This window comes from Ochotona curzoniae, unplaced genomic scaffold (assembly GCF_017591425.1).
Source record: "Ochotona curzoniae isolate NIBS_2020 unplaced genomic scaffold, NIBS_Ocur_1.0 contig_3819, whole genome shotgun sequence".
Classification (NCBI taxonomy): Eukaryota; Metazoa; Chordata; class Mammalia; order Lagomorpha; family Ochotonidae; genus Ochotona; species Ochotona curzoniae.
Window position 1 is genome coordinate 18,272,488 of NW_024466004.1, and position 27,233 is coordinate 18,299,720.

Here is a 27,233-nt window from a genome sequence, read left to right on the forward strand (position 1 = left end):
ACATCATTTGCTGCATAAATCTAACATAGGAGCTGTATTTAATATAAATTTCACTGCTTTCATCCCTGAAGGTCTAGATGAACCTGCACAATCACTAAGAAATATTCAAAAACAAGTGAGCTATACACATATTTTGAACAGAGAGCTGTAAAATCAACTTATTCCCTAGAACTAAACTTGAAAAGATGATTTTTATGTAGTAATTTTATATTTTATTATTTTGATTTTAAAAGTGAAAAAATTAACTAAGCTACTTCATTCTTTGCTGGAGCATCTTGTTCTAAAAATAACTCTAATGTTAGATCCTAATTTAATAGGAGGCCTTATATAACAGAAGAATTATTCTCATTATATAATAAAGTAATTGGAGATTGAGAAAAATTGAATCTGAAGCATCAGAATCTTTTATCAGGTATAATATTTTATCAAATAGGCATGTGATCATACATAATCCAAACTAGAACTAGGTTATTGTTGACCACATTTGGGCTCAAGGTGAGGATGGATTTTCATAGCAGTCCCAGGTATGCAATGAAAAAGTAAACTGTTTCAGGTAGTTCATTCTCCTTCTCAAAGACTTGCAAGCAGCCACTGCCCATGTTCCTAGGCAAGCTTTAGAAGGGATCATTCTTGGAAAAGATGAATCTTTCCACTTACTTTCCAATCACCATGTTAGACAAAGCAGCAATCACACCATTTGTCCCAGCACACGAGTACAAGAGCTGCTCATTCATCCGCTGAAATGAGCCATTTCTACCACTGATTTGACATTCAAAAAAAGGGCTAGCCTTGTGACAATGTTCCTGTCACTATTCTATTTTTGTTGAACTTTTTAGTCTAATTTTGATTTGAACAATCAAATAAAAGGTTGTCAGATTTTCTTCCCTAACAAACTATTGTAAAGATTATAACCCTTTTTAAGTAAAATAATTAAAAAACTGCCAATGTTATGATGAGTTGATACATTATTATAAAGTTATACAATATTAAAGCTATAACAGATTATGTATATTTCTGAAATCATTTTTAATTCTTAGTTCAAAAAAGGAAAATTTCTTTTTTAATAGATTTTTTTTCTTGAGAGTGAGTTTATGAGTTTTATGAATTACTTTCCTTCTCACACCTGCTACACCAAAATAACTATGGAGTCCTGAAAGTCAATGTATACTCAAAAAATGGAATACCAATGTTTCATTACCACCTTATAAATGACACACTCCACTGAAAATTTGTCTTCTTGACCTTTAAAGCTACTAAGTGTACAGTTTAATTGTTGCCATAAGTAATTTTGAAGCTCTGCAAAACTTACTTATGACCTCGTAAAAATGAAGTATTTAAGAAATAAAACTTATCTTTAAAGGTTCTGTTTTATAATGATGCTTCACACCAACTAAAATATTTTCTAAGAGATGTGTATGTTTGGCTAAAAATGTGCATTTTGAAATATTGACTTTGACATAGTTAATTCACTTTAAGTCCGTTTCAAAAGCAAAAAATGACACCTTGTATATATCATATAGCTTTAGTTTAATTCACCATGTACATGACTGTCAGTTGTATTTATTATTTCCTATACACATAAAAACCATAAACAAATGCTATTCTTCATGTTATTTGAAACATACTAAAATTTGAAATCCCCTAGAGGACATTCACCAAATTTTATGGCTAATATCTTTACACTGCACATGTACGTAATAAGAAACAGAGCTGTCATAGTTACTTCAATGAACAGTCGTAATGAGATTCATATTTTTGCCAAGAAATTTGAGTTTCACAACAAATCAGAAATCCTGAGGCAGTGAAAAATAAACATAGAACTTCATGTATTATTGTAAGAAATGATTTTATCGTACAAATCACTTAACATCTGCAATCGACTAAATCACAGTGCAGTAAGTTCACCTGAAATCTAAGTTGGGTCTGTGAAGTTACTCTTGGAGCAGAAGTATGCCATGAATGCTGTGGATGTGGTGATTTATTCAGAAGATGGGTAGAGCCCTTGGTTTGTGTGAATAATCAGCATCCCACACTAACTGCAGTTGAGGGCCTCCCATAATCTGTCCATGCAGGTCTCCTGGTGACAACAATACGGTATAGTTAACATTACTTAAGCCTTTCCTACAGTCACCCTGGTACAAATACAAGGCTGAAATAGTGTAAAATCATTGCAAGGAACTTCAAGGGAAGAAGCAAGAATTGGTGGAAAACTGTGGTGCTTCTGTCCCCCTGCAATTTGGGGGTTATGCTATGATTGCCTTATATTCAGTTTACCAAATTTTACTATGCCCATTTTCTTAGAAAACATGTATTGTATCATCAGATAGCTATTTCTTGCCGTGAAATTATTATTTAATTTCCACTTTCTGGCTAATATATAAGTAAAAGGCCATATGTTTATAATAAGCAAAAAAGAAACAGAAGAGAATGCATTGGCTTTATGATTTCTCTCCCATAATTTGAGGTCTCTATAATTATTAAGTAACTGAAAGGGAAATTCAAGTATGTATTTGATCATCTGCATTTTCTAATAATGTATTGTCATGAGCGTTGGTGGTTGTGCTTGGTAATTCTCATTACATTATTAGGCAACACAGAATAGTTTTGAAAAGGTGGCTGTATGAAGGATTCTGGAAAGCATTACTTCCACTTTCATGTGAAAAACTACAGCCTTTCCTTAATTCCATGTCAGTAGTGGATCTTATCTGCTGTAATGCATTCCTTCTTCATTTAAAATTACATACATATATACACAGCTTACAGTTGTCTTCTTTTCATTATGTGCAATTGATATAGTTTAGTGTTAACTTATTTTCACTCCACCTTACACATGCAAATCAACCTGTAAACCTGCTTTTTTCTAGTTCTGGTTTTCACTGCCATATCATAATTGTGCATACTCATGGGATGGGGTACAGTATGACGTTTTGATGACATGGGTACATTGTTTAACATTAAACTCAAAGTATTTAAATACATGTACAAATTTGCCTAGAAGCATTCAAATCATCAATACACAGAACAATTGTTATTATTGGATGTTAGTAAGCAATACACCAATGATAAATGTCAATAGGCTGGAAATAAAAACTGCACACCAAGACTTCTAAAAGGATTCCTAGGGCAAACTATGGCAAAAAAAATTCCTGCAATTTCCACATAAAGATTACTTATATTTTGCTATAAATAATTTTAATTATTTTCTAACCCATTTTCCTTAGAACAAATGCTTTTAACTTACACAGTTAAATTCCTAAGCTATTATTCTCAAAGCAACTTCTCAAGCACTCAATGTGCTTTCCTTGACCAAAACTGCTGGTATAGCCTAAGTTACATTTAGATTTCCTTGTGTGAGGTCGAAAGTTTCCACTTTCAACCAAAGTGCTTCTTTGTGTATATTTCTATAACAGTGCTTGTAAAATGTTCTGTTTGTTGTTCTGTTTCCTGGAAGACCACCCCAACGGATGAATAAATATCCTGCAAAAATTCAGCTGACTCCTGGTTTCTGGTTGACTGACCGCTACCATTTTGGTATAATCACTCAATGGCCCGAAGAATGCAAAACTGTAAACAAAGAAAACACTGCATCCCAGTCCCTGCAGTTTATTTCTCATCTTCTTGGATATAATAACACACCAAGTTAAGCAGAATTGGTCCACTTCTCAAATTTCAACATAGTTGAAATATTCATACACAGACATTTATACCCATATGTGTAAATGTTAGGTCTAGCTACCAGATAGCAGATGGTATTAAAGAAGAAAGCAATTCTTTATCTCATTTGCTGATGTAGCACTGGGGGTTTCAAAGAGTGCTTGACCTGTCATTGAACCTTGATAAATGTTTATTGACTAAGGAGTTAAGAATATATCCCCTGTTCTACGTACAGCCACAGTAGGGTTTGGTACATGGAGATAATATTATTTCCTACTTTTCAAATTTGTGCCATATTTGATCTCTTGGGTCTGTTAACCCTAAACAGTCTTATTTCTAAATATAATTCAGACATCCAGTGGGACCAACATGCTGCAAGGAAGCTTTTCTTCTCTTTCTGGTCATAAAGAGAAAAACCTCAGAATAAACCAGTTCCTGAAATTCATGTATTCTGAGTGATCCCATCTAAAGCTTATCTAAGATCTTAGAAAGTGGGTTACTTGCAGGTCTTTGATAATGTGAATAAACACCACCCAAAGTAGTTCACTTTTTCTGTGCATACCTGGGACTGTGACAATACTTCACCTTTATCTTGTGCCCAAATGTAGTCAGCAAAATCTATTTTTACTTCAGATTATGCATAATCACAAGATGAGCAGTGATTTAATGAAAAGGCTAAGAAAAATATTGGAGAACTAGACAGAAACTATATTACTTAGAGCACAGTGCAAGAGAATAAGGAATTTAGATCCTGTAGGATTTCCTCCAAGTGTTCTTAGTTATCACATCTTTAGAAAATCTTGATAGGCTGCATCTACCTCCTTTGGACTTGCTGAAATTTCTCCATCTCTTAAACCATGGACACCAGAAGTGAAAAAAAATCCCCCTAGATTTCTGAAAAGAATGGAGGCAGGTGTTTTGTCACAACTGAAACAGGGAAGGATGGTGATGGCACACAGACTTAAGCCTCCACTTTGGATCCTAAAATTGGGTGGCTGGAAGTGCTGTCTCTGCTTCCAATATAAGTTTCTGCTAATGAGCATCCCGGGTGGTAGCAAATAATACTGAAGTGGGATGGTCTCTGCTGCCCATGTGAGGAATGGAGTGCCCAGCCTACTGGCATTGGCCAAAGCTGGTTGTTGCAGTCATGTTGAAGAGAGAACCAGCAGGTACATCTCTTTCTCTCCCTGCCTTTCAATAAAACAGTTAGTAAAAACTTTAAGAAATCAGACAGAACCAGAAAATGTTTATATTTTCTTTAATATTCTATTGATGAGCCTAAACTCACAGTACATTTTCTGGTGAAACTATTTGCTTCCTCTTGAATTTGTGCTCAAATAATATTTTGATATTATTTGCACATTTGATATTTGTCATTGACTATCACTACAATATTTTCTCTAATAAATCATTTTTCCTGGAATAACTATCAGAATTGACAGGTTGCTGCACATTCTTACACTTAATTGAATCATCTATAAAATGAAGACTAGTGAAAGCATATGCCTTATAATTTTGTCATGGAAGTCTTTAAAAGGCTTAACAGGTAAAGATAGCTGCAAATATTTAATAATCTAGAAAATCTACCATCCATATTACTCTTTAGAAATAATTACTAGATAATAACGCTAACTTTGGAAATGACGACCAGAACTACTTCTTTTATCAGTCATCTGGTATATAATGCACAAAATGTTAGAGGCTGTTAATATTAACAACTCTATACCAGCAAAGCACATCTTGTTCCATTAAAAATCAAGATATTTTAAAGATTTGTTTACTTTTATTGGAAAGGCAGATATACAGAAAGGAGGAGAGACAGAGGAAGATCTTCCATTCGATGATCACTCCCCAAGCAGCTGCAATGGCTGCAACTGAGCTAATCCAAAGCCAGGAGCCAGGAGCTTCTTCCAGGTCTCCGATGTGGGTGCAGGGTCCCAAGACTTTGGGTGTCCTTGACTGTTTTCCCAGGCCACAGGCAGGGAACTGGATTAGAAGTGGAGTAGCCAGAAATAGAACTGGCACCCATATTGGGATCCCAGCGCACTTAAGGAGACCACTTTACACCACTAGGCTATCGTGCTTGGCCCCAAAACAAGGTTTTTTGTCCCATCCTTCTTTATATCTGTTAAAGTGTTCCTTAAAATACAATATTTTGCTGTGTTTTGTTTGGCCTTTTTTTTACCAGTGTAACAGAAAAAGAAAACTACTGTCATATTTTCTCTTAGCTTTCCTTTCTTTGTTTAAACAGCTAAACAGCATACTGTTTTCTTTCAGAAATCAATTGGCTTAAGCAGAAAAAAGAGATTACTTGTTGACAGCTTCTTGCTAGATCTTTTGGGCATATAATTTAACACTATGGTGCGTATTATGCTAAGTGTATCAGAGAGAAGAGAGGCAGATGCATTTCAAAGAGGAAACCAAGACAGAGAAAGACCAGAAAGGGCACAGAGTCAGTTTTCTCACGGAGTTGGGAGGCTATCCTGGAAGGGACACAGAAACGGGGGTTAAGTGCCAGAAAATATTGCCAGAATATTTCCAGAGAGAAGAATCAGCAGAAGTGCCATTGGACATCAAAGGAAGCTGTGGGCTTGGAAAATAGGATTTTGGTTTTGTTTAACAGGACTTCAGATCATAATTCATAAAACACCTCCTTTTCTTTATATTTGATTATATTAGACTTTGTGTTTTGAGTGTTTGAGTCTGTGAAAGAAAAGAAAATTCTATTGGTTCTGTGTTAAGTAAGAAAGATTAATTTCAAGCTCCATACCTTCCATTAACAGAAAGTGTGTGTGTGTGTGTGTGTGTGTGTGTGTGTGTGTGTGTGTGTGTGCAGTATATGTGGGTGCCATCCATTTCTTAGAAAACAATCAGAAATATATCTGTTTATGTGTCTGTCTATCCTCACTTTATTGAAAATAATCCAAAGCAAGAAGTACACTAAATGAAATATTGTTTGACAAAAAATAATATTCAATAATAAAAAAGAAGTTAGGAAAGCATGTGTGAATACTCTAGAACCTACATAAAACACAAAAAGGAAATAACGGTTTTTCTAACGGTGAAAATGCACCTTCCTTACATGTCAGTTACAAAAATACTAACCAGCTATCAATAAGAAAATTAAAAATGTAGCTTCAAGGGATGAACCGAGTAAATGATATTGCTTTGTTTCTTCCCAAGGTATTTTGTTGTAAATTTTCAAAACTTAGGCATAAATCATTGTGCATCCCTGAAAAGTTGCTTCACCCATTTGTCTTAAATTCTCTACAATTTTCTGTACTGGAATTTTAATAATTCTGTTAGTTTATATAATTTCATTGCATGTTTAGTTGGTAATCCTTATGCTTCATTCATCTCCCAACATTTTTAACTCAACTTGTTATATTCTAATACTTCTTTTTTACTAGTTAGAGAAGTTGTTCATTTATGTTTTAGAGAAATAGAAAAAGATAGAGATAAACCTATCACTGCTTCCAATATTTTCTTTCTTTTTTTATTTAAATGTTTATTTATATTTTGTTGGAAATATTAGCTCTCCAAATGGCTGCAACTAAACCAAAGCCAGGAGCCAGGAGTTTCTTCCAGGTCTCCTTACATGGGTACTGGGTCCCAAGACCGTCCTCGACTGCTTTCCCAGGCCACAAGCAGGGAGCAGGATGGGAAGTGGAGAAGCCAAGATACAAACTGGTGCCCATGTGGGAACTTTAGCCACTAGGCTACCACATCCAGCCCCAATATTTTTCTACTTAAACTAGAAGTAGAATTTCTTTTCCCAATTACTGCTTCAAAATAAATATTGTTAAATTAATTAACTAATTAAACCCTTTAGCTCTTTAGATTTATACTTATGCATTTATTACAGATTAGATTATTATACATAGTATTGTTTGTTAGTTATCCTGTTCTATAAAAAATACTATTATATACAGTTTATCCATAAACCCTTTTATGTTCTTGTTAGAGTTTTCCTTTTAAATCTTTACATTGTTATGTTGCTGTGTATTTTTACTTTTGCTGCATGGGAATGTAACTTTTTCATCATGGTCTGGTTTATATTGGAGTAATCTAGTAGGTTTTTTTCATTTTTATTAGTATGTCTGGCCATTTAGTCACGCAGTTTATTTGACTACACTTTCGGCTGATTCCTGAGGTAGTATTAACAGTTATGTACAATAAGGACTTGTGGCGTTTTCTGTAACTTGCAGATCCATGTTAACTGTCCGTGATTGCTGCTTTCTTTTCCTTTCATGTTTTTGTTGTTTACTTTGCATTCTTGTTGAATACATTTTATTGTTAAAATACTTGTGAAAACTCACAACAGAAATCACTTATCATATTGTAAAATGTTTCTATTTCTGATGTTCTAAGTCTCATGTTACTATCTCTCCAGTGGTAACAGAATTGAATTTTCTGTTTCCCAAATTTTGCATTAAAAGCATTGGCATAGCAAGTATTGAAGTTTAGAAGAAGGCATTCCAGATGCAGGAAAAAGAGAGATTGTTTCTGTAGAGAAATTTAAAAATAGTAATAATAAAGAGGCAGGCATTTGGCATAGTAATTAAGAAGCTGTTTAGATGCCTGCATCCCCTGTGGGAGTCTCTGGGTTCTTGTCCCGGCTCTACTTTCAGTCTGGTTTTTAGCTAACACACACTTTGGAACACACTGAGTGGATAGCTCAAAACTTAGGTCCTTGGCACCCATGTGGCAACGTTCATTAGCGTCCGGAACTCAGGTTTGGCCAACAGACTTTACTGTTGTAGGCTTTGGAGAATGAACCAGCAGACAGATCTTTCCCTCTCCCACTCCCTGTATCATCATTTGCCTTTTGAATAACAGAATGTATGAATACCACAAATTGAGTAAACAGACATTTTTTTTTTAGAAAATCAGCTATGAAATTACTTCACTTTGTATTATGTCTTTCCATTTGTCAGCAATGTCAGTGGTAAACCATCCCTCACAGAAAACACACACACACACACACACAATTTGCTAGAAAAACTTATGGTGTAAATGATGTAGTTCCAATATAGGTACATGTGCTTCCAATTAGCACATTTCATTGTTTATCTTTCAATAAACATCATAGTCTGCAGAAATTAATGTAGAAAAAGTGTTATTTGCATAAATTCAATAGAAATGGAATAAAATTTTGAGCTACACTTTATAGTTTTTCTGTAGAATTAGTATATTATCATTTTTATATCAGATATCTTCAAGTGCCAGAAAATGTAGTTTCACAAATAGCATTCTAAGGAAACTTGAACATCTCCAGAACATTGTGAATTTCAGAAATTTACCAAGCATAGAAGAATCTTACCATAAATTTTTTATTGAAGGTATTTTAAATGAAAATCTGCAAACATGCAAATTTTTAATAACCATTAAAATATTCCAAAGAAACAGAAACAGCTGGTATTACAAATTCTGATATCAACAAGAGATTTTCCATTTATTAGCATATACTTAATATATTAGTGATAAACTATTAATGTCAATATCTATATTATATCATTTCTCCTTTGTTTTCTTTAATGCTATTATATTCTCATTGAAGTTGCTATTTATTTGTTCTTCCTAATTAGGAATTCTTAAATGAATTAATTTTAGAACCTGTGTCTATTTTCTAATTCAGTTTATAAATTTTTAAAAATCAAGATTTCTTTTTTTTAGTTCAAATATTCCATAGCCATTGACATATCACTAAATATAGCTTTGTAATCATTTTTATATTTTGATATTACTCTTATGGTCTTGTGTTTTTAACTCTCATTCCATAAGCATTCAGTTTTCTGTTAATTTAGTTATCTATTTTTAAAAGGTAATTTTATTCATGCTCATGTGTAAAGACGACATGTACAATGTCTTCCATTTTTAAATTTGCCTTTACCTATAAATCCTACCATTAGTTCGATGAATTTTCACAAATGGAGAACAGAACAGATCTGTCGCCCACCCGTCACGCCGTTCCCATCACTTGCCTTTACTGTAAGCCTGAAGCACTGATCTCTGTCCCAGTTCTACCTCTTTGTTTACTGGAATTCAATATAAACGGAAGTGTATGATACTTAGCCTTCTAAGTCCTGCAGTTTTCACTTAGCAAGGCATATTTTAGCTTTATGCATGCTTTAACATTTACCCTTACTGTCTGCCCAAAGTTGATTAGTCCAATAAATGAACACACCTCTGTCTAACCATTCAACCACTGAAGGCCACTTAGTTGTTTCCAATTTGAGGAAATTACAAATATGTTAACTATAAACCAGCATTTAAATGGTTTTGTGTGAATCTAAGGTTTCATGTTTCTAGTAGAAATAATTGTAAGTTGGATTTCTGAGTCACAATGACAATTGTATTTTTTTATTATAAAATGCTTCTAAGATAGCTTCTAAATAACTGTATCATTTTGAATCCTGTCATAAATTTATAAGTCTTTCAGTTCCCCTACATCTTTGAACACTACATATTCTGAATTCAGGGTGTTTTGCCTTGTTCTGTTTCGCACAGTGGTATCCCACTGGTGTTTAGTTAGCCTTTCCCTACATGTGGGAGATGCTGAATGAAACATTTCATGAGCATAATGATGATTCACATTTTTAATACTTGTAAATTTTAGCATAATCTGATTAGCAATCTAGTACAATGTTCCATGAAAGCACTCACAAGTATGCTTCTACGTGTGTGAATGTCAGTATATTTTTTAAAGTTAAATCCCTGAAATATATCAGTTAAGTTGATTCTGTTTATTCTATTTCCAAAGTGTATCAATATGTTACATTTACATCTGTCAGTGTTCTACTATGAATTAGAACTATATGGTAAGATTTCATACTACAACATTTTTATTAAGTCTCACACTTTTAATAATTTTTCTCTCACATATTTTTTTTTACTTTCCACATGAACATTCTCCAATATTATAAGCTTTTTGAAATTTTATTTAGTTTATGATCACAGCTACTTTCTGTTTCATTTTATGTGTTTTCTTTTGAATGTTACACTTCTTAACATAAGAGGAGACCTTTCTCTTCCAATTGATAATTCTGATATACTTAATTTGATTCATAATGTCACCAGTCATTTCTGCAGTTAATTACTTAAATTGAATTTTTAATTGATGCTTAGATGTCTTGAAATACTACCCTATGATTCTGTATTGAATTTTAACATGTTCTTGCATATTTTAGAAACATTTTCAAAGATCAGGGATTGATGATAAATGTACATAATTACATTTCAGCATCCCATTTTTGTAAAAGACGCATTTATTTATTTGAAAGTCATTAGAGCGAGAGAGAGAAAGAGAGAGAGGGATATTTTATCTGGTGATTCACTCTCTTAATGACTGCAAGGCATTGCACAAGGCTGCAGCTGGGAGCCAGGCACATCAGGAGTATTTCCCACATGGACTGCCAAGGCTGGAACCAGCACCCTGATGAGATGCCAGGGCTGCAGCTGGCAGCTGGATCTGCTTTACTACAATTTCAGCCCCTTCAACTCATCATGTAGACACCAGACTTACAAAATTAGTGATAAACACATACCTGGCACTCTCCCATGATCTCTGGAAGTAGCTGCCTGCCTGGATAATCTTTAAGAAGTCCAGAAGATGAAATTGGCTTGTGAATATTCTGTAAACAATATCATCATTCTAAGAACTTCCAAAAGCAAAAGAAAAAAAAAGATTCAAAACATATTGGAATTCTATGAAATAAGTCTGACTACAGACTAAATTAGATATTAAGCCAGAAAGCATTTTTTTTGCTAAATACATACAGTTGAGATGTGATTTAAAATAAATATACACTTACTAGTATTCTTTCTTTCCCTTCTCAAAATAATTCTATCTTCAAAAAGCATAATAAACAAGGACTTACACCTCCACCTCTCAATTATCTCAGTCATACAGATAAAGCTATCCACTGCGACAGAGTATGAGATAGTCAAAACTGGAAAGAATGACTAACAATGAAATCATTTTGTAAAAATATTGATTAACTGTTTAGTAGATGAACAAATTAGAAATGTGTTATACTAAAAATTCAAGAATAAATTAAGAATACAAGCTTCCATAAACTTCAATCATCTTGGAGTATAGACAAATCACTATGCTTAATTATGGAAAGAAATCTATAAAAATATCAACAATGGTTGGCCCTAGCTAATGGAATCTTTACTTTTTTTCTTGTTTGCTTTTCCTTTTCTCAGGTGTCCATCTGCTTGAAAAGCAGAACAGCAAGGAGAAACAAAAGCAGAAACAGCCTGGCATCTTAACTCCCTGCACCCTAACATCTTCTACTTGTTAATTTTAGACATAACGTGGCCACAGTGTCAGCGAATTTAAATATCTTAATGTCTTGTGTGCCCTATTTTCAAAATGACTTTTATAGAAGTGTGTTTCCTCACAGAGCAGGGCATCTTGGAATGAACTCCTTGCGACATTACAAGCAATTGAACCTTTGTTGCTGCAGACCCCAGTGTGTATGTGTAACATTCTAACCATATCCTCCTTCCAGATACTACAACACTTATTAGCACAGAAACAACAGAGGAATCCTGTCCTAGAAATATTAAAAAAAAAAAAAACTCAGTGACTATTTCCTCTCAGAATTCATATTATATCTCTTAAAACCATGGTCATATTTTCAATGACGCACATCTTAGGAAATACAAAAAAGTTTAATTAAAAGTAGTAAATGATTGTGTGTGAACAGGCAACCTTAATAATTAGGACTAACCAGGCCCGGCACGATAGCATAGCGGTTAAAGTCCTCACCTTGAATGTGCTGGGATCCCATATGGACGCCAGTTTTAAACCCAGCAGCCCCGCTTTCCATCCAGCTCCCTACTTGTAGCCTGGGAAAGCAGTCCAGGACAGCCCAAAGCCTTGGGACCCCTCCCCCACATGGAAGACCCAGAAGAAGGTCCTGGCTCCTGACTTCTGATTGGCTCAGCTCCAGCCATTGCAGTCACTTGGGGAGTGAACCATCAGACGGAAGATCTTCCTCTCTGCCTCTCCTCCTCTCTGTATATCTGCCTTTCCAATAAAAATAAATAAATCTTTAAAAATAATTAGGATTAATGATGGGTTTAAGTTAGCATATGTCAAAGAATTAATCTTGAGGTTGGATGGGAGAAGCTGAGTCAAGGAACTCACTCTTAGCCTTGCCCTGTGGGCTTCGAATAGAGTGGACAGTTTGGAAATTCTCCAGCATCTAAATGAACGATTACTTTATTGCAATCTCCAATCACTGCTTTGCTTGCTGTTTGCTCCTCTGCCTCTTTTCTGTTTGGTGCCTAAGGTAGAAAGCAACAATAGAGATCACCTCTCCACTGGCTGTCACTGGCCAGTTACAATGCACAGCACAAAATCAGTACCCATGGTGTCCACAAAATGCTCCTCTTCCTTTGCACTTTGTATCTGCTTCCTTCTGAAGACCACAGCAACACAACTCAGGTATCAAAAGACTTTAGGGGGAAGATTGTGGGTAAACTAATGGAGACTTTAAATGTCTACATGTCATTTTATAGCATGTTGCTCACTACTAATTAAGCAAGCTATTCTAAATGCAATACACAGCAAGCTGGGTAAATCCATAGAACTTTGAGAACAATTCAGCATTGTCTCAGTTGCGATAACATTTATAACAGCAAAAGATCACAGCAGTGAATAGCTTTAACCCTGAATTTGATTCTTCCAATTACACAGTGTAGGATTTTGGACAGATGAGTCAGGGTCCCAAGGCCTTACTTACCCCATCTGTAAAATATAGCCAATTTAGGAGAATTAAATAAGTCAGCACTGGAAGTTTTATTTGTATACCATCCTGCACTTTATAAATACTGAGTACCTGCCTACAACTTGCAGAAGATAATATTCGGTAACAAAGCAATCATTTCAAGTGTTAAATTTCAATTTTATTATTTCGTTGATTATGTGCCAATTTGTGGGTTTTTATTGAGAGGTGAGCACCAACAGCAACAAGAAAACAGCAGCGAAATGAAATGCATGCTTTACTGCAATCTTCTTCTCACCAGCTCAATAAGAAGTTGGTCAGAGTAAAGCAGTCACACAGTACTGGTCAGTAATCTTCAACAATGAACCTAAAGTAATCATTTGTATCCTTTCACTCTGGGAATTCTCTTCCAGGTCATAAAATACATCTCCATGAATCCTCATTACTATCCAAGACTAGATCATGTTCAGTATGTACAGCAACCAACATTGAATCAACTCTTTTTAGCAAAGGAACACAGGTGAAAAGCTCTATCAAATACAATTGAAGAGCTATATTGGTTCAGGGATTAAGATCTAGACCATAACAAAATATAATCTTCAGAGCCAGGGCCAGAGAGTAAAAGGTTAAGGCACTGCATGAGGTGCCAGCATCCTATACTGGTGCCAGTTTAAGTTCTGACTGTTTCTCTTCCTAAGTGGCTTCCTGCTAACACATCTGGAAAAGCAGTGAAAGATGACCCAAGTGACTGGACCCAGGCACCCATGTGGGAGACTCCAGGTTCCTGGTTTCAGACTGGTCCAGCCCTGAATACTGCATCCTTCTGAAAAGTGAACAGGTAGGATGGAAGATGTCTCTGTCTCTCTCTGTTAATCCTCTCAGTAAATCTGCCTTTCAAATAAAAATAAGCAAATACTTACTTTAAATTTCCAAGACGAGTATTTTACCCCTAAGTCGTGAGTTCAACAGAAATCAATAATGAGCATTTAAGTCACTCCCTATTTTACAGTGTAAAATGTAAACTTTCTTTTTATGCGTTTTCTTCAAAGTTACTGGAACTTCATAATGGCAGTTTGGCATTCCTCTAGCTACATAAGCATGTTTTTGACAGAAGCCTTAGCCTTTGCTGCAATTTGGTTCTGTTTTCTCCGTACTTTTAGACCAAAGGGTTTTCCTCAACTCCATTAATTGGCATACAAATTTACTTCTTAAAGATTTCCTTCAAGGAACTGAAGTGTGAAATGTACTTTCTCTATGGCTAGAAGCTTAATTCAGTCTGGCTACTGAAACAACAGCCAAAAAAAATCTTTTCAATAATGGTTGTTAGCTTTTATTTTTACTTTGCCCTGCATTTTGGTGTGAATCATTTACAACATGCAATGTTATGTGAAAAAAGTTCTGGCACAATAATCAAAGATTCTGGGTCTAGCCATGGCTGCTTTGCTCTGGGATTTTGGCAGGAAAATAAGCACAATCTTCCTCAGAGAATGGATCCAATAGTAAGTAGTTATCTCGTATGTGTAAATAACTGAATGAAATATTTTTCAGGACTAATTTCCATAGATTTCTGTTATCTACATCCTTGAGTGCTATGTACTTCAGTAACATAGTTGAAAACAGGTAATGTACTTAAAGATGATTTTACGAGTTGCTATTATTGTTGTTAAACACTGTATCATTTTTTCTTCACAAATGGATTAGCAAGCTAATAAGTGATGGTGAAGAATGTGAAGTTTGTAATCAGACATGTCAAGGTTCCAGGGTTATAAATCCCACCTCCCAACATCAGTACAGTGAGAACAGGAAAATATTTGCCCGTAGAATTGCAATGCACATGAATTTAAATGAGGCATGTAAATGACTTAGTCCAATTTCTGACCTGGGAATTGCATCTATGTTTTGTTTTATGCCTTCTCTCTGGAGTTCTGCCTTTCAAATAAATAAAATAAAGCTTTGTAAAAAAAAGAAAGCTCTTTTAGAGATTATGCATGGTTCATGTCTGTGCAATCCAGTATCCTCTAATTTGGCTTGAATCAGTGTACTTTCACCATAACAAGCAAGGGAAATAAAAAGGCAATACTGGAACTAAGCAATGTACTAAGCAATGCATAAGAGAAGCATCTTCAGCAGATCATCCCAGGGATCACTGCCTTTGGGCATTCAGAACGAAGCACTGTAGTCAGGCTTGTAAAGGAACCATGCTGGATTGACCTTACCTAGACACACTACTGGCGAACAAAGTCCATCAGCCATCCAACTCAAAAACAATCAAGAGAGCCAACAGTTCATTTTCTTTGGGGAGAGGAAATAGTGTGTGCATAATACTTCAGAATTTTAGCAAAGCAATTATTTGTCAAAGTCTAGTGAACAAATTCAGATCTACTATAACCTTAATATCCATAGGTCCTATTCTAGGGAAAGCTATTGTAGTAATAGCAGGAATCATTCATTGAGTTTTCATCCCAATAGGACTAAAAACTGTGTCCTTGCCTTATTGAATCCTAATCTCCATTCTGTAAATATAACCTACACATTACAAATGAGTGAACAGTCCCAATGAAGTGCCTCGCTTACTCAATAACATGCAGTTGTTACACTCAACATTCACATTCACACTAGTTGGACTCCAAAGCATAACACTTAAATCCTACCAAGACAGATGAAGGAAAAAAAATGACTCCCCTCTCCTCCATTCTCTCCCTGCAAAACATTAACCATAAGAGCTGTTTAATTGATGACCTGCACATTTTGGCCCTGTGCATCGTTTCAGTGCCTGTGTCAAGGTTATTTGCAGAGGAGCCTAATACACAATTTCTGAGTTGAACCCTCCTCTCTTCAACTCTTAATAATTATAGACGTAAAATTGTCATGCTCAGCAACTTTGAAAAGGAACATGGGCAACCCTGGAAAGGAGCTATTCTATTCCGTGCTTGTCTGTGATTAAAGGGCGAAGGAGATGGCTCTGGCCCGAAGGCTTAGTGGTTGATTATTTATGAGAACTAAATAGCTGACATAGCTGATCCTCCACTAAATTCTCCTTCTGAGTCGAAAGAACTCTTCAAGGAGAAAGTAAAGGCAGTGGAGAAGAAAAACTATAATCCCAATTTACCTCATCGTAACATTATTTTCACTTGTAACATTAACAATGGAATGTGAATGTTACATGTGAGAATATCATGTTATTCCACTCAGAATTCAGTAACTTTAACACGCAATCATGGGTCGTTTCAGAAGACAGGGACTAAGAGTGGAAATAAATAGATCTAAAGATTTAAAAATGTGTTGCTCTTCTTAGGGCTCTACCTGTTTGCATAAAAGCTGGATTTGCAAAGCTGAATTTTTATTGGCAATTGCAGACTCTTATATTATGATCTGAAAGTGCTACTTCTCCCTGTTTTGATGAGGTATTTGAATTTTTTTCCTTGGTTTTAATTTCAATTTATTCTAAAATGGTTTTGATATATCACCTAAATGACTAATCCATATACATATGCAATTTAATTTGGGGGGAATGTTGCTTTATCACTTTGCTTATTATTTTTAAAGAGACAGAAATAAAGACTGATTTTATCCCCAAAGGCTTGCAAATGCTGGGCTGAGAAAGGCTGGCAAAGAGAGCCAGGACACCATATGGATCTTCTACCTGAGTCACAGGAACCTGACCATTCCTCTCAGGACTCATCCTGGATGGAGCTTGAGTTGGAAAGTAGAACTGGAACCTGGAACCATGGAGTTTATATGGACATTGGGTTTCCTGAGTGGTGTCTTATCCAAAGAGACAAATGCTTGTCCACTGAAATCTTCAATGATTGAGATTCTATATAATGTCTCTTCTAGGACCAAAACATGACATGATTTCAGCCATCGTAGCATGCAGTTACAAATGTAGGTTTGATAGCATGGGCCCTGCTTGGTTCAATACTCTGATGTCACCATCTTGAAATCAATAAAATATATACATATTTTTAACAAGGGGCTTACATTTTCAGGTTGCATGGACTCTGCAGATGATACAGCCACCCCTGCAACCATAGTAAAGTTCCTAAATAGTGCTCCAACTCTAATAGCAATAAAGACATTCATCTAAGTCTTACTATTCTTCAAAGACTGATCTTAACTGACATATCATGGACTTGCATGTCTAGAAACGATGCTACTCCAAAGAAAGGCTAAATGCAGAGTCAAAACCAGGACAGAAAATCTGCACAATAAATAATAAGCTTTCACATCAATACACATAAAAACAGTTGGAGCATTTTGTAAATGTTACGAAAGTCAATTATCTTTTTGGTTTGACACAAGTTTTACAGTCCTAGGTAAAATTCATGCCTTATGAAACTTATTAGCTTTTATCCCTAACAGCTTCATGCAGCTTAACAAAGACACTAAAAGTTGGTAAATTAAATTAATATAATATCTTAGAAATGATCTAATCAGGTTTATTTTATTTCTAAATTGCAAAGTCATACAGAATACAGACACCTATAACCAACATTTATGAAAAACAAGATGAATAGATTTATCATTATGAACACAAGCATCTTCATTACTTTAGAAATTACAAAATAACATACACCTGAGTTTAATGTCTACACTAACATATTCAAAATTCTATAGAAGTTTAGCTTTTCCAACTCATTCAATGTATGTTTAGTATACTGCCTTCTAATCAGAAGACAATGTGCTTGCTTTGGTGTAGACTTTTTCCATTATTAGCTGCTCTTGCTTATTGCATTACACCCCAAGAACTATTATTGTTATAAATCTCAAATAATTTCTTCTCATTTTAAATATTCATACATGTTGTTCCTGCTTTTTAGACTATAATTGTACTTTCAACCATTTAGACAAGACTCACAAAAACCAGGAATTGCTACTAGCTATATGCATTTTTTTAAACAGCTCAGAAAAAAAAAAAGCAGCTAGATACTCCCACCATTATTTTTACTTTACGGTCAGTTTTTGTGAGCTAACTCTTAAACATCCCAATCCGACATCAAAATCAAAACAGATCTCTTCCTCACTCTCCCATCCCCCAAATAAATGAACTGGTTGTCAGGGCTGAATGGTGTGTTCGAGGATATCTTTGCCAAGGGTATTATTTTAAGAGATGAGCAAATGGGGAAACCCCACAGCCCAGCCAATAAAAAATGAACTTGAGGTGCAAAGAAGCACTCATAAATATTACTAAGAACAAGGGATTCATTGTTTGCCTGCAGCCCTCTCAGTGGTTCCTCTGATCTTAGCCCTCTCTGTGCGTCAGGGAAGGCTCTTCCCCCAACCTGTGGGTTTCTTCTAAAGCTGAGCTACTACATTATTTATGACTGCGAATGTGAGTAGCCCAGTCTGTGGGCTCCTCGTCCACACATACTGAGACTCCCCCTCCTTTCCCCACGTTGGCATTTTAGTGTGTGGGGATGAAAGAGTTTCCCGGGAGCTACTCTGGCTGGGGATGAACTAGCTGCCGTGTCAGTATGAGGCAGACTGAGGAGTTCCTCCCACCCCCTCCACCTGCACAGCAGAGCAGTCTTCAATGTCTCATTGCATTTAGTTTCCTCCTGTTAAGAACTTCTTGAAAATGCAATTTCTTTGTTTCTCTGTCTCATCAGCATTTTTCTTTACCTCCAGCTAGGACTCCTGCTTTTATCCTGCTCATCAACTTTCTCAGCTTAAAAGAAATAGTGATTTCTTCACAAGAATGACGTAAATATTAAGTTATTATATGCAAAAGTTGCCTATACACTAAATGGGAATTACATGTTTCAGTGGTGTTATTTAGTTCAATGTTGGGTTTTTGTTGTTGTTGTTGTTCTTTTACGTTTTGACTGTTTTCATAAAATAGAAAAAAAAAGCAATTAAATTCTATCAATGAGATTCTAGGAAGAGATGAGGAGGAAAGAATGGGATGGTGGTGCAACGATTATAGTGGGTGGCCAGGGCCCAGGAGTTCTTATGCCTTGGGAGCTTTCCTCCCAGTGGGTGGAGGCTGCAACTGGCACGTCAGAGCCTTTTCCTTCTCCACCAGAGAGAAAACAGGAGACTGTACCTACATTCTCAAACTGGAACTAATTGATTTCCAACTAATCTAAGCCTCCAGCTAAGAAGGAACTAGGACTAAAAGCAGACCCCAGGAAGGGTGGGGGTGGTAAAGGGAGGGGTGCCAAAAGAGCCTGGGGCCAAAGATACCACAAAACTGAAGAGCCAAGTCCCCAAACGTGTGAGGGGTTAGAGAGAGGGGGAGGAGAAGGAGGTGATATTAAGGAAAGTGGAAGATTGAAAGGGAAGGAGCTGGAGGTGGTGACTGGGGCAGTCCCAGGAGCCTGTGTTCAAGGCTCCTTGTGTATTTCCAGCGATTTCTTTTTACTGAACTTCTGAAACTGGTTATTTGTGGGAGCATTAAATCTTGCAGAAAGAAACCTTTCAATTAAGCCATAATTACAACTACCTCTGACATCCGAATGACATCCAAAGGGTTTTAAGGGATTGTTTTGGTCACTTAGATGAATGCTAGGGTTGTTGAAGAACACAGTAAAAGGTGTCAGACTTCAACAATGCCATATGCTCCGAAAGTTAAAAAATAGTTAAAAAGTGGTAGTTGCTTTAACTAGCATTAGCACTAGTTCAGCACGATTCATAAATATATACTATAATGACTTAACATCATTTCTTTTTCCATGCCATCTCTCCTTCACAAAAATTTGTGTATGTGTTTATGGGTGTGTTTATGCTACATAAGTGTTAATCACCCTGCTGGAGAGACTACATAGATAGGTATCTTAGGTGGGTATGTACATAAATTCCTCTCTTCTGGGTACTTGAATCAGCCAAAAGCAACTATAAATATCAATGATGTCTTTCAAATATGTCAACTGAGGACATAATCATTTTATTCTTTCAGTACCAGGAGATTTTTAGGATTGGGAAAGCCAGAGTAGAAGGGTTGAGTTTAAAGTTTTTAAGTCATTTTTTCCTTTTGCGTGTTACACTATTGTAAATATACTATTGTAAAATAGGGAAAAGTAAAAATATGATTTACGTTATAAAATTAATGCATACTATTGAATGATATCTAAGAAATATTTAACTCAAAACCAATTGATAAAATGAGTTAATAGACTTTTCTCAGAAAAATACATGCAGACAATAATATAACTAAATCTATTTTGCTGTTTTTGTAATTTCTTCTAGAAAACTACCATATTATGGTATCCCAAACTATTACAAATAGTAAAAAATTACTTTGTAATTAAGGAATCTTGGGAACAACTAAATGTTTATCTTTACATTAACAAGCAGTGTACTAGTTAAATATTGCAAACAAATGATCTAATCTTGTGCATAAGGATTTGACATATAAACTAATTCTTCACATTTTGTGAAGATGCTGGAAAGCAAGAAATTTACGAGAAGGATATTTTTATTAACAAAGTGGTTTTAACAAGAAAAACCTCCACTGATATTTAATATTTCTAGAGAAAAAAAAAAAGATAACCTGCAAACCTTTGCTACTGAGAAAAAATTTAGCTTAAGAATAATGAATAAAATACACTGGAAAATTTCTCTTCAAACAATCATTTATATTGATTTCTTCAAAATGAACAAATCACTAAAATAATTTCAAAGTAAAAATAACATATTTGGTTTTATATTTTGATATTTACATGCTCAAGGTAATTTTTTGCATATCATTTTTTCATTTTCAGTAAACTCTAGTTTTCATTTACTCATTAAATCTCTTCTCACTTGAAATGTAAGAAGTGTAAATATTAATTATGAAGCTGATTGTATTAAATAAAATTGTTATGGTTACCAAAACCTGGCATCTTTCTGAATAACAAAATAAATTCAGAAAGAACATTATTTACCTTGAAAAACATAACATACAAGAATTTCGTAAAAAATTCTTTTCCTATAATTCATCCTATTATGGGAAGTGTCAACAGATTCTTTTTTATATATTTAAGTGCCCAGGTGACTGACTCAGTAAAAACCCATTGCTTACTGCTAATTTCAGTTACTTGGATTGAGTCTCTTCTGTAAATATACCTTTTGAGATATTGAAAATAATTTCTTTAAGGCTTCCAAGAAAATCAAACAATAGCAGGGAACAATAGCCAATAAATGTTAGAGTGAAATACACTGAAATTCTTGGTGCAGTTAATAATGGTATTGCTCTTTTGCTTTGTGTGGAAGAGACAAAAGCAGTTAAGCTTTTACTAAGTATTGATTGATTACAACTTTGGGATAAATTAGACAGCCAGATGTAAGGATAATAGTGCTGCAGACTTTCCTCATACATGACTAAGAAAAACTCACCTAGTTTCAGAACCATTTTCTCAGTATTTCATGTGAGACATATAGTTTGAAAGTATTAAAGAAGAAATAATAACTGACACAGTTTGGTATTGAACAAAAGTCACCATTCAGATGTTCACACATCATGAAAATAAATACAAATTTTTAAACCTTGTATTCAGTGCTGTTAAGGTAGATTAAATCAACATTTTTTTTCATATAAATAATAAGGTGATAGACTGCTGTGTTACCATAGTCCAGTCAATATAATTGAAATTTTATTGAATTTAAAGATATAAATATTCACTGATAAAAAATGAAAGGTCTAGATCATGGAATGAAACTGTTTGTTACTGTCTTTGGTTTTCTTACTCTTTCCAGATTAGTAAAAAGCACTGGTTCACAAAATTAAAGAAAAAAAAAACACTTCTTTTCTAAAATATCTACAATTCTTTTGTGAATGATCAATGTGTTCAACTATAATAAAAATGCATTATTTTAGAACAAATTCTGAGTGCTTGTTTTTTACAGTCTGTAACAATAGATGTTTTCTGTCAGATTTTGGTTGCCTTCAGCTAATTTTTTCTGTAATTTGTTTTATGAATAAATGAATTTTCTACAAAACATTAAAACTAACTTAAATGCTTGAAAGATAAAGTAAGATAGTCCATGAACCACATTCATGTGCCCTTTATGCTAGGAAAAATCAATTGAACTAATTATGAATTAAACTATATTTCAATGTCTTTAAGTTTCAAATGAAGTCAAGTAATTGCAAGCAGGAGGGCCTCTGAAACACTGATTAGTGCAAGAAAGGATAACTTACCAAAACTTAATAATGAGAGCTTTGTTTCAAGTAACATAAAGCATATGATTTATTAAGCACCTTATCCTTCATGCTAGAATTGCTAAGAGCAAAGGAGCAGAACGTATTAAGAAGCATATATTATAAAAGCATCCATGGGTTATTAAGGTTTGCTATCTGACTTTTCAAGGAATATCTCCTTTGAGATACCGCACAAGGAAGTTTGTAGTTCAGGAATTTTAGGTAAAGGCAGATTGTATTTTTAAAGTAAAGTTTAAAAAGTTCTGACATTATGCAATTCTCAACTATTTCCAGTTGGTTAAATTTATGTATACAATTTTTAATCAGACATTTATGTGCATATTCTCTAAATATCTTAAGACAGTAAATGCTCACATTTGACCTTAAAGAAATATTAAAGAACACACCAGTCCTTTCTAGATTATTTTCGATTGATAAGTTCTTGAATGTTATTGTAAGAGGGACTATTGAGCACTAGTTTATCATTTGATGTTATCAATATTTAAAAACCATCAGGATTTACTGTTGTGAGGAAGACACGTTTTAAAAAGATTATTCACTAATATTGTTGCTATTCACAGAAATTTTCTACTGAACAATTTATGTCAACTGACAAAAAACTTAGGTGAAGACCATGACAGATTATTTTACATGTGTCTGAGGAAAAAATCATTAGGTAGAACATACTGTAATTGTGACATAATAGGAAATCTTAGACTGAAACTCCTTTTCTAAAATCCTTTTAAACGAATTTCAGGATCTCTCCCTGGATTTCTTCTCCCCTCTCCCCCTCCCGTCTGGATTTTTTGATAATAATCTTTACAGTGTTATTGGCTCTTAGCTGACTTTACATCAATATGTTTGACGTTGTTGCTTCTGCTACATGAGAGCTTGCCCTTGGTGAGATTTTTCAAGTAGCACACACTGATACACATCCTTCAAAGTACTAATGAACAAAATGACTCAGAATGTCACTTTTACTTTTCCCTTACTAGGTGCTTGTTTTTCAACTCTACCTTTAAATCCTCCCTTTCTATAAACTATCACCTTTTCATTCCAAAGTTGAAGTGAGGTTGCAATTTTAACAAGGTCCCGCAAAGTCAAATCTAACTGAGATATAAGTGTTTAACTGTAAGCTTTTCAAATTAAATATAGTGTGACTCCACTGCCTGAGGCAAAATCCAACACAGCATCAAAGAAGGGAAACAGAAGCCAGAGAGGAGAGTTATAGAAAATGACTTTACATAAACATGACCACCTACCAAGTAGCTACTTCAGCATTAAGAAAACTTCCACTTTGTAAGAACATAGATTAACAAATAAATGAGCAACATACCCAAGTTGACAAAACTCATGACCATGTCAGCATCATTCAGAAAGTTGGTATCCTGCAGGCTGGCAAGAGGAGGACTCTGGGTGGTCAGAGGAGTCGACCGAGATAACTGTATCCGCCGAGGATACCCATTGGGAGAAGCTGGGTATCCCTTTCTTGCCCCTCTGGTGTCTCCTGGTAGGTGGGATGCCCTCACTGAGTATTCCGACTCTTCAGGATTCTCTTCACTGGCCATGGCATTGTACAAGTCCAGCATAAAGAGAGGTGCTGAGGAAGCCTGTTTTCCTGGTGAAAATGGTCTGGGTCTGTGAGGCAAACCCAAGATAGAGAGAATTTCCCTCTGTATTTCCCGTCTTTCGTGGTTCCGCAGTCTTCTATAAATAAAACTGGAGTGAACATGATTGTCTCCCAAACCTCCTTTTGCATAACCCACTAGAACCCAGCAGCTCCAGAGAAAACCCACAATACCCCTAAGTAAAAATACAGTCAAATGCATTTTTGTCCAAAAGCAAGAGTTAATATTTTTAGTCCTTCTAGTCCTCTTAAAAATGCACACACACTCACACGCGAAGTTCCTAAGAGGTGCAGTTTCCCAGTAGCTGAAAAAACAAATTTACCTATTCTTCATGACAGTGACATTTCTGAACACAACCTTCTCAATGATTCTCCTTCCCTATTTCAAATATTTTGAAATGTGTCAAAAGTAGTTATTTCTAGGAGAGCTGAAACTCGGATTTCCAATTATCCACAGTTGTTAAAAGTTTTTGCTTCATTGATGCAGCAGAAGACGGCTAACAGTATTTGATCGGATGACCTATGCATTCCTATATGAATTTAGGATGATGAGGCCTTTAGGATTTAAATGAACGAAAGCTGAGCTGATCTTCTGATAAACTGAAGTTCCCAAGTTATCTTCACTTGCTCTTGAGTTCTTCTCAACCCTTGCGCTCTTTCCAAGACAGATTCTGATTTCTGAATCACAGATCTATGCTGGTCTGCACCTTGCTGTTGGAATATATATTTGTTCCGCAGCTTGGTGATAACTTTAACATCTTTTGTGTCTTCCTAGTGTAAAACACTCAAGGTTGTGCTATTCAAGTAAATGTGTTTCCCTGAATTTACTTGAAGTCCTTCCTGTAAATCCATTCAATCCCTCTCTCCTTCTTACTGTTAATTCCACCTCCAGCAGGCACAAATATACCAGCCCTCTTCAAGAGAGATCTAAGGAGTAATGTAAGCACAACCCTGCTGGGAAAGAAGAGGCTTCTCATTGTAATTTGAAACTGGTAAAGCAAAAAGAACTTAACCCTTTTGCTACCAGGAAAGCCTCCATTTTCACAATTTCCTAACCACACATGAAACAGAAAATAATAATATATGCAGCATAAAAATTCCATGAGGAATAAAATCAGTTTTCAAGTTGCAGACTAATGATTTTGCCACCCATTTTATTTCAGGCTTTTTTTTTTTTTAGTAGCATGTTGCTTGCACTCAACACACTTTCTATATTAAGCCTCAGGTTTGGGATAAATTAACATGAAAAGTCTCTAGCCTATATTCGAGATTGTTTCTAGCTTTTACAAGTCACTAGAATTTAGTTTAAAACAAAAGGAAAGGCTGTACACAGAAGTAAATTTGTTATTTCTCAATGGCAGTCTTTTCAAGATAAAATGCTTGAAGAACTAAGCACAAGTAAACACAACCCAGCTCTTAAAGTATTTGTTACAATAATTCGATAATGGTGACTAGTTGACACAGCTTTTAATGTCTTTAAATATCAAAACTTTAAACAGAATTGTGTATTCATAGTGCTGTTATGAAATCAGCAGAGTTGAAATATTAATATCCTGACAGATTTTGATTCCTAACCTAAAGTCTATTTAGTAGAAATGTAGACACTCTTACAAATTAGAGACCTCCAATAAATTGTACTCATGCTTTGATTTGTTTTAGCTCATAAAAATAAACACAAAATAAATATTCTCCATGTCTACACACAGAATGAAATTTGAGATGTTACAATTTGATGGGTAAAGTGGGAAAAATGCACACCTTTCTAAAATACCATACTTAATCCAAGGAAATGACCAAAGTATGTGTTTATCCTTAATGTTTAATGCCTTTAACATTTGGGAGTCTGCAATGTTTTTGTGTAGCAATAATTTCCCTTATAAGCTCTCACTTAACCTTGGGGCTCACAGAACTTTCATTATCTGGGATAATATTCTGATATTAATGTAAATGTATCAACCACTTGCTAGAACTGTTAAGAAATTTAATGCTTTTTCTTTACCTGGAGGCGCCTGGTTTCTTGTTGAATTTCTTTATAAATGTTCCCACTGAGAGTATAAAGCAAACTCATTCTTCTCACAAATGTTCAATTTATCGATCAAATCAAGATACAGAAACAGCTTACAGAGACTTATTCTATGCATCATTTATCTTATATGCATTCACTGCTCTGAAACATAGTGATGATGTTTATTATTGGTCCTCCTGAATAGCCTTTATTAATGACCGTGGGATGCGTCACAGGAGCAGACTCCTATGCCGACATACAGACATGAATCCCTCTGCAAAATATACATCACAAGAAATAGTAGTAGTACAACTTGGGGATAAGTGAGGAAGCAATATTTCAATAACAAGTGGTTTCAACTGCTAAAATTCTTGAGATTGTTTATGTAATGCACAAACCAAACTAAGAATTTTTGGGCACCGGTACAGAGTCAAATCAATTTAAGACAAAAAATAACTTCTGCTCTACATTTATAAAACCTATCACAGATAAAGCAAGCTGCAGTTTCCCTCTACTTCTAAAAACAAATTACTAGCTTATAGATTTTCTTCATGTCTCATGAGCACAGGTTAGGGTTACAAAATAAAAATAGGCTACCTTAGAGGAAGAAAAAAGTCTTATTTTTTTCCATATGTGCAATTTTTCCCTAAGACATGTTTGAAAAGAAATTTATGGCAAGGTGTTACGAGTCCTAAAAACTCATTTTCTGAAAGCATGATTTATAATACCAATCAGTGTAATTGTAAGATAATTGCCTAAGCAGGCATAAAGCCTTCCACTAGGTTGAATATCAGTTGATAGTATTCTTAGTTAGAATTTTTAATCTGCACCCTCCTCTTCCCTCCAAGTTCACTCAGGCTAGATTTGGCGAACATACAGTTTTCAAAAGATCAGCATGCACCATAAGAGAACGACAATAAAGGACCAAATATTCTGCAGGAGTAAAGGGGAAATGCCAACTCAAAAATATCAGATGCATTTTCAGTTAAAAACGATGTGTCTTTTACGATATCATTTGAATTCCCAAGTAGATTTGTATTTAAATATAAGGTAAGATTTGTATCTAAATAAAGAGTAAGAGCACTT

General features: G+C 35.0%; 1 protein-coding gene across 2 annotated transcripts in view; it reads right to left on the reverse strand.

Annotated features, from left to right (window-relative positions):
- Nucleotides 1-25,078, reverse strand: part of BMP5 (bone morphogenetic protein 5) — a 115,530-nt gene extending 90,452 nt beyond the window's left edge. The window contains exon 1 of one of the 2 annotated variants that reach the window (XM_040983028.1): nucleotides 23,852-25,078. In XM_040983028.1, the coding sequence (XP_040838962.1) occupies nucleotides 23,852-24,344 (493 nt within the window). In that variant the 5' untranslated portion in view covers nucleotides 24,345-25,078. The remainder of the gene's footprint in view (nucleotides 1-23,851) is intronic. The other variant, XM_040983029.1, reaches the window with a different exon arrangement.
- Between the last annotated feature and the right edge of the window lie 2,155 nt (nucleotides 25,079-27,233).